The sequence below is a fragment of the Rhinopithecus roxellana genome, chromosome 17 (assembly GCF_007565055.1).
Source record: "Rhinopithecus roxellana isolate Shanxi Qingling chromosome 17, ASM756505v1, whole genome shotgun sequence".
In the NCBI taxonomy this organism is placed as follows: domain Eukaryota; kingdom Metazoa; phylum Chordata; class Mammalia; order Primates; family Cercopithecidae; genus Rhinopithecus; species Rhinopithecus roxellana.
The window spans coordinates 109,576,122-109,588,375 of NC_044565.1; the positions used below are offsets into that span (position 1 = coordinate 109,576,122).

At 40.9% G+C, this 12,254-nt stretch overlaps 2 protein-coding genes across 13 annotated transcripts in view; one reads left to right on the top strand and one right to left on the bottom strand.

Annotated features, from left to right (window-relative positions):
* REV1 (REV1 DNA directed polymerase) overlaps nt 1-10,237 on the top strand; it is an 87,489-nt gene extending 77,252 nt beyond the window's left edge. For 5 of the 11 annotated variants that reach the window (XM_030921826.1, XM_030921832.1, XM_030921831.1 and 2 more), the window contains 9 exons: nt 2,307-2,409; nt 3,945-4,110; nt 4,339-4,532; nt 6,033-6,266; nt 6,888-7,008; nt 7,605-7,822; nt 7,911-8,067; nt 8,368-8,470; nt 9,362-9,774. In XM_030921826.1, the coding sequence (XP_030777686.1) occupies nt 2,307-2,409; nt 3,945-4,110; nt 4,339-4,532; nt 6,033-6,266; nt 6,888-7,008; nt 7,605-7,822; nt 7,911-8,067; nt 8,368-8,470; nt 9,362-9,473 (1,408 nt within the window). In that variant the 3' untranslated portion in view covers nt 9,474-9,774. Of the gene's footprint in view, nt 1-2,306; nt 2,410-3,944; nt 4,111-4,338; nt 4,533-6,032; nt 6,267-6,887; nt 7,009-7,604; nt 7,823-7,910; nt 8,068-8,367; nt 8,471-9,361 lie in introns of all 11 variants that reach the window. The other 6 variants (XM_030921833.1, XM_030921824.1, XM_030921825.1 and 3 more) reach the window with 2 other exon arrangements.
* A 609-nt stretch (nt 10,238-10,846) lies between these two features.
* EIF5B (eukaryotic translation initiation factor 5B) overlaps nt 10,847-12,254 on the bottom strand; it is a 64,756-nt gene continuing 63,348 nt past the window's right edge. For both annotated transcript variants that reach the window (XM_010386769.1, XM_010386768.1), the window contains exons 23-24: nt 11,712-11,873; nt 10,847-11,322 (exon numbers count right to left, since the gene is read on the bottom strand). In XM_010386769.1, the coding sequence (XP_010385071.1) occupies nt 11,215-11,322; nt 11,712-11,873 (270 nt within the window). In that variant the 3' untranslated portion in view covers nt 10,847-11,214. The remainder of the gene's footprint in view (nt 11,323-11,711; nt 11,874-12,254) is intronic.

Sequence of the window (12,254 nt, forward strand, 5' to 3'; positions counted from 1 at the left end):
TTAACTTGACTGCATGGACAGAAAGAAAGGGCAACGCTGCAGACCAAAGGGACTGCTGTAATTTTTGGACTTGGTGAAACTTTTTTCCTGAGGGAGATTTCGGTGTAGTTCTTAAAAACAGTGATACAGACCGGCTGTGGTGGCTCATGCCTGTCATCCCGGCACTTTGGGAGGCCAGGGCAGCTGGATTACTTGAGGCCAGGAGTTTGAGACCAGCCTGGCCAACATGGTGAAACTCCATTTCCATTAAAAGTACAAAAATTAGCTGGACATGGTGGCGTTCGGCTGTAGTCCCAGCTACTCAGGAGGCTGGGGCAGGAGGATCGGTCGAACCTAGGAGGCAGAGGTTGCAGTGAGCCGAGATTGTGCCAATGCACTCCAGCCTGGGCAACAGAGTGAGATTTTGTCTCAAAAAAACAATGCACAAAGGCAGACTATAGTAGCTAGAAAAATGCTGGTGAAGGAGAGCAACTTCATTGACATAGGTGTATAAATTTAATTGGTAAAAAGATGAGTGAATCACTGTAATGTCTGAAAACTGGTAAAAGCATTTAAAAACCTGTTGTTTTGTTTTTGTTTCTGTTGAGATGGAGGCTGACTCTGTCACCCAGGCCTGAGGGCAGTGGCGCCATCTCAGCTCACTGCAACTTCCACCTCCTGGGTTCAAGCGATCCTCCTGTCTCAGCCTCTGGGGTAGCTGGGATTACGGGGCATGCCACCATGCCCAGCGAATTTTTGTATTTTCAGTAGAGATAGGGTTTCACTATGTTGGCAAGGCTATCTTCAACTCCTGACTTCAAATGATCCGCCCACCTCAGCCTTCCATAGTGTTCGGATTACAGGCGTGAGCCAGTGTACCTGGCCTGAAACCCTCGTTTTTTGTGTCAGGGCCAACTACTTCATATTAAACTTCATGTAAGATTTGTGACCAATATGAAGATATGTGGTTTTACATGTCATTTTATGTTACACTGTATGTCATCTGTGAAACCAAAGTTTTGAGGCTTTTGACACTTTTGAAAGCTACTTACAAGGAACTATGAAGTACAGTTTCATTGAAGATTAGCTCATGCCAGCCACACATGGTGCATTCATGTGTATGATGATATTGCTAAGTCGTGAGATGACTGCTCTTAAACAGAGAAACTCCCAAGTTACCATGAAAGCAGGAATTACAGATTACAATTAGCATGATTTATGAAATACATTTTTTTATCAGTTGTTATCTTGAATTATATTTACTGACGTAAGTGTTAATGATATATACATATATCTCAAATAGTAAATAGTGGTCATTTATTTATTTACTTTAAAAACTTATTAATGTAGAGATAGGATCTTGCTCTGTTGCCCAGGCTGGTCTTGAACAATCCTTTTGCCTTGACCTCCCAACATTTTGGGATTATTTTGGTGTAAGCCACTGTGCCCAGTTTTTAGTGGCCATTTCTATAAGCAGATGAAGTAATGCGATTGTCTTCTTAAACATTTCTATGGGAAAATCAGATTCAATTTATAGTATTTTTTTCTGGGACTATTTCTTGTTTAAAGGCCTGGAACTTTATTTGTTCATTATACATGGAAAGGATCATCCAAAACACGAAATAACTTTCCTTTGGAAAGAGAACTGGTAGTAATTTGTTAATCTGTTACTGAGTTAGTAATTCTGTTTGTAATGGGACACCTGCTCATGCCAGAGAAGCTCAAACAGCTCTGAAGGAAATGATAGGTGAGGTCATCACATCTTTGGGACCTAGTAATGCTGATGGATCATTTGGTCCTCTCTCAAGAGTTCTTAAAGATCTAAGAATTGTTTATTGGCTTTACTGTAAACACAATGAAAGGAGAGTCAAGAAACAACATACCGAGAATTCACCTTTCTCTTCTGAATATTTGCTCTACCTCAGCATACATAATCTTGGAACCTAAAACTTATCTTGGAATCAAGAACATTGTGTTTACCATTCATTTGTGCTTTAGCTGGAAAATATGTATTTATTTGTGCATGTGTTAGCTAAAATACACCTTTTTCTAAATTTCTCAACTGATTTTTACTTGACCCAGGTGTCCATTATCGTTTTTACCTTGAAGTTCCAGTGTTCCATAATTTTTCTTTCCCCTTTCTTTGCCAATGTAACTAATTTGGTATTTCTGGCTTCCTTGAAGGGAGACTATGGCATTCACTTTTATAATCTTCTTTGTAACTGTTTACAACTTTTCTATAACTCTTTTAAACCGTTCCATACGACTTTAGTACTAGTGAATACATATGGAATGAAGCTTTTGTTTTATAATTCTGTCACTTACAGGACTGTAACTCTTGACCAGGCAACAGATAATGCAAAAATAATTGGAAAGGCGATGCTAAACATGTTTCATACAATGAAACTAAATATATCAGACATGAGAGGGGTAAGTGTATAGTAACCTTGTAAATTCTGACTTTCTGTAATTTTTGTGTCATTTGAGGCTTGCTCTCAGAATGGTTATTGCTGGCATATAGGGACTTTAAAGTAGGTCTTCAGCTGCTTTGTGATACAAGGAAAAGAGAAACAAAAATTCTTGACTTTTTCCATTTTGATCTCCTTCATTTTAGAATAATTTTCTTAGATTCTTACTGTACTTTTCCAGGGTACCCCTTATTAACCAGGGGCTAATATACATGTCCTCCCTGTTCTTGTTCCTAGAAGTAGATATGACTGTGAGGAGTATGAATACATAAATTTTGTACCTTTAAGTTCCTTTTTAATCAAAAACATACGCTGCTGTCTGCCATATGATGACCTAGAAGGGAGTGAAACCACAGCACATCCAGATGCCTTTGAAACAGGAAAGAGGCATCAAAATGTCAAAACCATAGATTTTTTTTGTTTTTTTGTTTTTTTTGAGATGGAGTTTTTGCCCTGTTGCCCAGGCTGGAGTACAGGGGCGCGATCTCGGCTCACTGCAACCTCCACCTCCTGGGCTCAAGCAGTTCTCCTTCCTCAGTCTCCCGAGTAGCTGTGGGTACAGGTACCCACTACCACACCCTTTTGTATGTTTAGAGATGAGGTTTCACCATGTTGGCCAGGCTGGTCTCAAACTCCTGACCTCAGGTGATCTACCGGCTTCGGCCTCTCAAAGTGCTGGGATTATAGGCATGAGCCACTGTGTCTGGACCCCATCTCTACTAAAAATACAAAAATTAGCCGGGTGTTGTGGTACATGCATTATAGTCCCATGTACTCGGGAGGCTGAGGCAGGAGAATCACTTGAACCCAAGAGGCAGAGCTTGCATGAGCCAAGATCATGCCATTGCACTCCAGCCTGGGTGACACAATGAGGCTGTGTCTCAAAAGGAAAAAAAAAAAAAAAGAACCTTTGTAGGTTTAGTTTTATGTGTGCATGTGTACGTTAAGGGTTGTTCTGGCTTGATTGTGGGCTTTGTTGAAGGATTAGTCACTAAGCCAGCCGTAATTGTAATTTCTCCCTGAAATACTGTTACAGTGGCACTTTATGGAGGGGTCTGCGGTGTGCCTGCTGTTCACCAGTCCCACCAGTATTTTTTGAGAAGTATTTCATTTTAAAAAGATAAAAATAGTTGTTTCTAAGTAGCCTGTACTCAGATTTTTTTTTTTTATCCTAATTTAAAACCTTAGTTGACCAGAACATCAGTGAAATATACAGTATTCCACTTGTTTGGATTTTCTGATTTTAAAGACGTTTTGGTATATTTTGGGAGAATTGGATACTCTGAAGTGTGAGATGAATGACCACTCACTAGCTAGTCTAGAAATTGTTTTTGTAATAAGTTATATAGAATGCTGTTGTTTGAATACTTTCATTTACCTTTATTCTAGAAACAGGATCTAGGAGGTAGTAAAAAGGATTTGCTGAGGATTTTGCTTAGCTGAATTCATATTTTACTTTAGTTTTCCTGGAAGCATACTCTTTATTCTGGGTTCTAGGTTGGGATTCACGTGAATCAGTTGGTTCCAACTAATCTGAACCCTTCCACATGTCCCAGTCGCCCATCAGTTCAGTCGAGCCACTTTCCTGGTGGGTCATACTCTGTCCGTGATATCTTCCAAGTTCAGAAAGCTAAGAAATCCACAGAAGAGGAGCACAAAGAAGGTTGGTGGTCATCAGTGGGGTTCTTGTTTAGGTGCTGCTTATGTCCTTGGAAAGATGGCAGTTGGTTTTAAACTTGACACAGCTTTATTGTGATTTAAAAAAATTATATTCTTCATTATGATGAATCAATAATAAAGTTTTTTTATTTGTAATGGACAGAGGAAATCAGGGATTAAAGGCCCTGCCCGATGATCTGAAGAGGCTATTTTATGTATTTTCTCTTTGTAGTATTTCGGACTGCTGTGGATCTGGACATATCATCTGCTTCTAGAACTTGCACTTTGCCGCCTTTTCCCACACATGTGCCGACCAGTCCTGATACTAACAAGGCTGAGTCTTCAGGGAAATGGAATGGTCTGCATTCTCCTGTCAGTGTGCAGTCAAGACTTAACCTGAGTATAGAGGTCCCGTCACCTTCCCAGGTACATTTTTATAGTCCTAAATATAAGTACATTTTATAGTCTTAAATATAAGTACAAAAATATAAGTTTACAAATGAAAATGGCATTTTTATTTCTTCATCCGTTTAATCAAGAAAGGGAGAATGGGTCACTTGTTCGGGTAGATCATGATGTTGGATTCTAAATAAGCAATAATTGGGTTGAATGAAAGTGCTTTTGCAAAGATTTGCCACTCTTGCAAGTTGTAAAGCATAGCTGAAAGGCAGTCCTCCTGTGGACTGCCATTGTCTGTGACAGTGGTCATCATGTAGACTTACTGTATTCAGCAAGGCAGCTTTGGTGATTAGTGGTGAAGTAGAGGCCTTACGTTGAAGGGCTTTTGCAGTATTTGCAAACAGGTCTCTAGGCTGGGCGCGGTGGCTCAAGCCTGTAATCCCAGCACTTTGGGAGGCCGAGACGGGCGGATCACGAGGTCAGGAGATCGAGACCATCCTGGCTAACCCGGTGAAACCCCGTCTCTACTAAAAAATACAAAAAACTAGCCGGGCGGAGCTTGCAGTGAGCTGAGATCCGGCCACTGCACTCCAGCCTGGGCGACAGAGCAAGACTCCGCCTAAAAAAAAAAAAAAAAAAAAAAAAAGGTCTCTGGAGTTTTGGGTGGTTTAATTCAGCTTGTGTGGGCTGTACATGTGATATGCTGCTGGCATCCCTTGGTCCTTGAAAGTAAGGTAGCACCTTAAGCTATATTGGGCAAGTTTATTTGTGCCCCCGCACCCCCTGCATGGAAGGAGGCAGGACATGTTAAATACTAGCTGTAAAACTAGGGGAAGGGGCAATCAATGCTGATACGCTTGTATGGTGACAGATACCCACAATTAGTTACTCCTGGCAAGGTAAGATTGGCCTACCCAGTTGATGGGATTGCATGTTTCCAAAGGGCCAGATGTGCATGGACAGGTGGAGGGAGGCCCTGGTCAAAGGAACAGTGGGTTCTGTCCTGCAAGTTAGAGAAAATTCAGCTTCTAGAAACCCTTTCTTCCAGTGTGCTGCTGTCAGAGTAGAATTATTTGTATTTTTGGGCAGTCTGTCATCTGAGAGGTGAACTTTTGACTCAGGACTGTTAACCTGTCCAGAATTTTAACATGTGCCTCAGGCCTTCACCCCTCCCCAGGGGTGGGATCTAATTTGAGCTTCACCAAGGCTATCCATATCTGTTGACTCCAATTGCAGGACATTCTGTGAGTATATTTGGACTTACCTGGTCATGTGGTAGTGGCGAGTAGTATATACACTTTTCTCCAGACTACACATACTACTTCAGGCTTCAATGACAAAAGGCCAAGACGTTCCAAAAATGTGCTGATTTTTTGGGGTGGCTTTCCTAGCTTGATGATCTGTCTGTACCTTACGTTGATTATCCAGTGTTCAAATTGAAATTGAAAGTGGCATGTTAACTCCCAAACACGTCATCTCTGAGCATGCTTTAATAAACTTCAAACTCGTATGTTTGGCATTTCATAGCTGGATCAGTCTGTTTTGGAAGCGCTTCCACCTGATCTCCGGGAACAGGTAGAGCAAGTCTGTGCTGTCCAGCAGGCAGAGGCACATGGCGGCAAAAGGAAAGAACCAGTAAATGGCTGTAACACAGGAATTTTGCCACAACCAGTTGGGACAGTCTTGTTGCAAATACCAGAACCTCAAGAATCGAACAGTGACACAGGAATAAATGTAATAGCCCTTCCAGCATTTTCACAGGTAAGTTAAATATGGGAACCCTCTGCTGTAGTTTCAGTATTCTCACCCCCTGCTCCAGCTCAGGACCTGTCTCACTTCCCTTTCTCCCCTCCCTTTCTCCCCTGTATCTGACAGCACTTCTACTGGGGAGGGGAGGGGAGGGAAGAGTGGGCTTGTCTCCATCTCCTGTATCTGCAGGATGTAGACACTCAGAGCAGCCTCCCGCTGAAACCAGCAGAGGGAAGAGACGGGGGAGGGCATGATAAGACAGAAGCACATTGATCTGACACAAACAGATCAGTGGCCACACTTGAATACAGCAGAGTGGAGATGTGTAATCCTACATGGGGCTGCAACAACCTGAGTTCCTGTTTTAATGTTTTGCTTCCCATTTTCTACTAGTGCATTTTGCCCAGGTGGTTCTGCTATTGTAGTGGGTTTTTTAAGTTAGTACTCTTAATTCCTTATTCTTGCTGTAACCATTTTGAAGATTTAATCAGCTTTGATATTACGGAACTGTTAAGAATTCGTACAGATCAGAAAAGTAAGATTTGAAAACAAAATCTATTTTGTGAAAAAAGATAAACCAGCTCCCATCTAGAAGGAGTTCAGGTTTGACTTTGCCCTTGTCTTTTCCACTAGGTGGACCCTGAGGTATTTGCTGCCCTTCCTGCTGAACTTCAAAGGGAGCTGAAAGCAGCATATGATCAAAGACAAAGGCAGGGCGAGAACAGCAGTCACCAGCAGTCAGCCAGCGCATCTGGTGAGCCTTGGAAGTGGCATGTAACAAAAATGAAGATAAAGAGTAATGGAGTCACTGTTGTCTCATTATTGCAGTATATAATGGCCAAAGTATAAGCTGTTAGTTGCATTAAAAGCTCTTCATATTGGGATAATATCTGCTGTATACAGTATGAGTAAATATCGTCATATTTTAGTTGGATTTGTGTCTGTACTTTCAGGATTTAAACACACCACTTTTTACTTTTTTAAAAAAGTTGGGATAGGACATTACCAGAAGTGTCTTGAATACTTGTTCAGCTAGTTGTCCTTTGAGATGAATAAATCAAAGGATGTAAGTTCAAAATGCATCACAAACACCAAACCCACATTTATGACTACCCATCATAGAAGAGCAACATGCCAAAGGCCGAATTAGTAAGTGGCAAAGCAAAGAGAGAATTGGAGAGCCTGCACTTTGGGCCACTGCCATTCACTGCCTCTCACTTGGGGCAGGAGGGGAGGTGTAGGTTAGGGAGCCTGTTGTATTCGGGAGGAGAAAAGAGAACCCAACCTACTATCAATCCAGACTATCCGTACTAGCAATTTGTTGAGGATCTTGTATCTATCTTCTCTTAGTGCCAAAGAATCCTTTACTTCATCTAAAGGCAGCAGTGAAAGAAAAGAAAAGAAACAAGAAAAAAAAACCCATCGGTTCCCCAAAAAGGATTCAGAGTCCTTTGAAAAACAAGCTGCCAAACAGTCCTGCAAAAACTCTGCCAGGGGCCTGTGGCAGTCCCCAGAAGTTAATTGATGGGTTTCTAAAACATGAAGGAACTCCTGCAGAGAAAACCCTGGTAATTCTTTAACTTTGACCTTGATGAGATCTTAATGTACCTGGATAATGTGTGAATACAGCAATTTTATCCTTTGTTTTCTTAACAGGAAGAACTCTCTGCTTCTACTTCAGGTGTGCCAGGCCTTTCTAGTTTGCAGTCTGACCCAGCTGGCTGTGTGAGACCTCCAGCACCCAATCTAGCTGGAGCTGTTGAATTCAATGATGTGAAGACCTTGCTCAGAGAATGGATAACTACAATTTCAGGTTGGCTTGGCCTGTGTTAGATGGCCCAAGGCTGAGATGTAGTCGTCTCAGGATTTGAGAACATAAACAGACTAAACTATGTAGATTTAACCCATTTCTCTAACTCTAATACGCTTAAAGCAGCTACCCCAATATCTTTTAAATTCTGGGGCTTGCTTTGAAAAGTAACAAAGCCCATTCCTTTGATAGCTGTTAGCGGCATACTTGTAGAAATGCAGTTTTCCTTTATCCGTGTAGATTTCTGACTTTCTCCTTCAAAAAGATACACTGGTCCTCATTTGAAGTTTTTCCCCTTCCTAGATCCAATGGAAGAAGACATTCTCCAAGTTGTGAAATACTGTACTGATCTAATAGAAGAAAAAGATTTGGAAAAACTGGATCTAGTTATAAAATACATGAAAAGGTAGTAATTCATCACTTTTATCAAATGGGAAAACATGGCATGTCACAATGGCTAATTGAAGGTGTACTGAGAAGTTTGAAACTTTCTGGGAAACTGTCCTCATTAGGGTTAATGAAAGAGTGATATCCATTATTTTGCCATGTTGATTAGGAAATAAGGTTCCAAGTGTGTTGCCCTCAAAGTCTTATATGTGATTAGGAAACCACAGGAAGTGGGCTGGGTGCAGTGGCTCACGCCTGTAATCACAGCACTTCACTTTGGGTGGCTGAGGTGGGTGGATTGTTTCGAGACCAACCTGGCCAAAATGGCATAACCCCATCTCTACTAAAAAATACAAAAAATAAATAACCTGGGGGTGGTAGTGCCCACCTGTGGTCCCAGTTACTTGGTAGGTAGAGGCTGCAGTGAGCCATGATTACACCACTGCTCTCCAGCCTGACGGCTTGTCTCAAAACAAGCCTTTTTTTTTTTTTTTTTTTTTTTTTAAAGTGTTCTAGGATTTTATTTTTTGAGATAGAGTCTTGCTCTGTCACCCAGGCTGGAGTGCAGTGGTGGGATCTTGGCTTACTGCAACCTCTGCCTCCTGGGTTCCAGAGATTCTCCTGCCTCAGCCTCTCAGGTAGCTGGGATTATAGGCATGTGCCACCACGCCCAGCTAATATTTGTATTTTCTATAGAGACGGGGTTTTACCATGTTTGGCCAGGCTAGTCTCAAACTCCCGACCTCAGGTGATCTGCCCACCTCGGCCTCCCAAAGTGCTGGGATTACAGGCATGAGCTGTTTTTTTTTTTTTTTTTTTTTTTTTTTTTGGCCAAAATCAATTTTTATTTTTAAAAAGGAATAGTCTTAAGGACTTTTCCTGATGGCATTTCTTCTCTCCCTACCTTTAGGTTGATGCAGCAATCGGTGGAATCGGTTTGGAATATGGCGTTTGACTTTATTCTTGACAATGTTCAGGTGGTTTTACAACAAACGTACGGAAGCACATTAAAAGTTACATAAATATTATTACCAGGGAGCCTGGTGCTCTCCGATCGCTGTGCCATAAGTGCTTGTGAGGTATTTGCAAAGTGCATGATAGTAATGCTCGAAGTTTTTATAATTTTAAATTTCTTTTAAAGCAAGTGTTTTGTACATTTCTTTTCAAAAAGTGCCAAATTTGTCAGTATTGCATGTAAATAATTGTGTTAATTCTTTTACTGTAGCATAGATTCTATTTACAAAATGTTTGTTTATAAAGTTTTATGGATTTTTACAGTGAAGTGTTTACAGTTGTTTAATAAAGAACTGTATGTATATTTTGTACAGGCTCCTTTTTGTGAATCCTTAAAAACTCAACTCTAGGAAGCAACTACTGTTTATTATACTAAAAGGCTGAAAAACCTCCAGGCCAGACTGCTAAGCTCTGAAATTCCTGAGAGGTCTCAGACCAGGATTCTACTTGTTCCAAGAAAGGGTAAAGCTTCTAAACCATCTTACTCTTGTTTCCAAGCATGAACACAGGAGCATGTTAAGAAAATCTTTACTTCTTCCATGTGGAGAAATCTACATATTTTGAATTAGAAACACCCTCACACCCACTTGAAGATTTTTTTCCCTGGGAACATTATGTCCCATAGATCAGAGGTTATGTTGTCTTTGCCTCTACTGGCCATTGAGAAACTTTGATGATAAAAAAGAACGGTATAGATTTTCAAACGGATATAAAATATTTTTATGCTATATGTTATACCGTAACTTTAAAATAAAAATGTAGTTTAAAATTCTCTGCTAGTGGATATTTGGAACTTTTTCCTCAAACACCCCACATTGACTTCAACAAAACCCTAACACTAGCTACAGATTACCACTATGAATGAATCATTAAGTTGTGTCCACAACAAGTTAGAAGCACTAAGCCCAAATATCAGGAAATGTATGTATGATGGAATTTTCTAGGACAAAACAGATCAAGATTATTAATGTATAAAAATCTCTACTGTTACCAGGTGCTGGCATACAAGGTAGTGTGATAGTTGGTAAGGTAATTCTTGTCCTAGGAGGACAACTTGTGGGAGAGAAGCTACACTAACATGGAAGCCTAACAGAGCTTGCTGGTGGAGGTCTGTTTTCTTTCTTTATTGGTAGTTTGGTTTGGAACTGTGATGATTACAATGGACTCATGACTACACAAGCAGTAAAAAGCAGCCAGCTGTGCTTTTACACCATGGTTTCACACAAAGCAGATAAATACCAGAATGCCTAATTTTCTATTTTATAAAAGCCCTAAAGGCATATGGCAGAAGAATGCTGGAAAAATCACTGTGGGAAGAATATGCATAAATAAGTATTTCTTACATCAAAAAAGTCCCAAGAATCACAAAATCTGCAGAAGCTTGGTTAATCAAATACTGCAGTACTGATTTAATCAGTATAAAATCGAAAGAGCTTTAGATCTGTAATAAAAATCCAAATTTGGGGAAGGGCAAACTTTAAAACAGCAGCCAAGTAGAGAAGGGTTGGGGAAAGGAGAGGTGAGTGAACAGGCACATTGGAACTGTGGGGACATGTAATTGACCACTGTCAAACCAGTGTAAGTTTCTTGGTTTCTCATGGAAAACATTTTATACACCTATTTTTCTTCCTTCCATACTTAAGTCCATCAGTGTCCAGATACATCTGTTCCATTTTTTGTCTTATTTTTGGTGGGATATTACAACACAGTATTGCATTTACTCCAGTTCCTGCTCCGTGTGAAAAAAAATTAGATGATTTCAAATACTTTCTTCAGCTCCACAATAAGCTGCCAGTCACTCTTCTGCATTTCGTCTCTGAACCAGTCTTTGAGTGCATCAATGGACTGCCGGCTGATCTGCAATGCCCGAGGCACAAACAGGGTAAACAGAACATAACAAACATGTGCCAAAGAAAGCTGTGGCCCCAGATGCTCGCTCTCACCGTAATAAAGCTTATGCAGTGCTTGCCTGCCTAAGGGAGTAGAATTCCAAAATCACATCTGGTTGGCATGTCAGGCACAAGGGGATCTAAAAGTCCTAGCTTTCTCTGTTGGTGCTGCTTTCCTGATGGGGCAACTTCCTCAAAAGACAAGGCCCAGCTAGAGGTCAGGCCCGCCCTAATGGGGGATCCAGTCCCATCAGCTACTACAATCAAACTGAAGTCCAAGGAGCTACTGGGTACGGGTGACCTGAGAAGAGTGATTCCCCATTTCTTAAAGCATGCCGCTTTTGCTGAAATACTTACCTTACTGACAAGAATGTCTGTAGCTTCAAAATGTCTTCCAAACATTTTGGGCGACTCACCAGGGATAGGTTCTATTTTTACACAGACTTCTTGTCCTTTTTTTGCAACATCCACTTGTTTATGGTTTATTTCAATACTTGTTACTATTCCGATGTCAACAAACTGTAAAACAACATATTACAATGCATGCTGAAGAATTCATGCCAATCACAGGCTCCATGGCTGGACAACTGAAATAAGAACTGGAGCAAAAGCCTGTTTTAAAAGTCATGGCAGTGCGATCCTTCCTTCATCCCTTAAGGTCTCACAGTGTAATGTTTTGGTAAATTAGGCTGGCACCACCAACACCCTGTTCCCTTAACGACGGCTGTAAGACTGACAGGAGATAATGTGCTTTGCAAAACATTCCAAGTGCCCTGTTGACCCAATGTCATTTCATATTTTTGCTCTACCATTTCACGTGACAGGTGCCATAATAGAAGGGATCAGCAGGCACAAAGGGTCTGAGTCAGGAATGAGCTTGAAGTGGCTGGTGGGAATGAA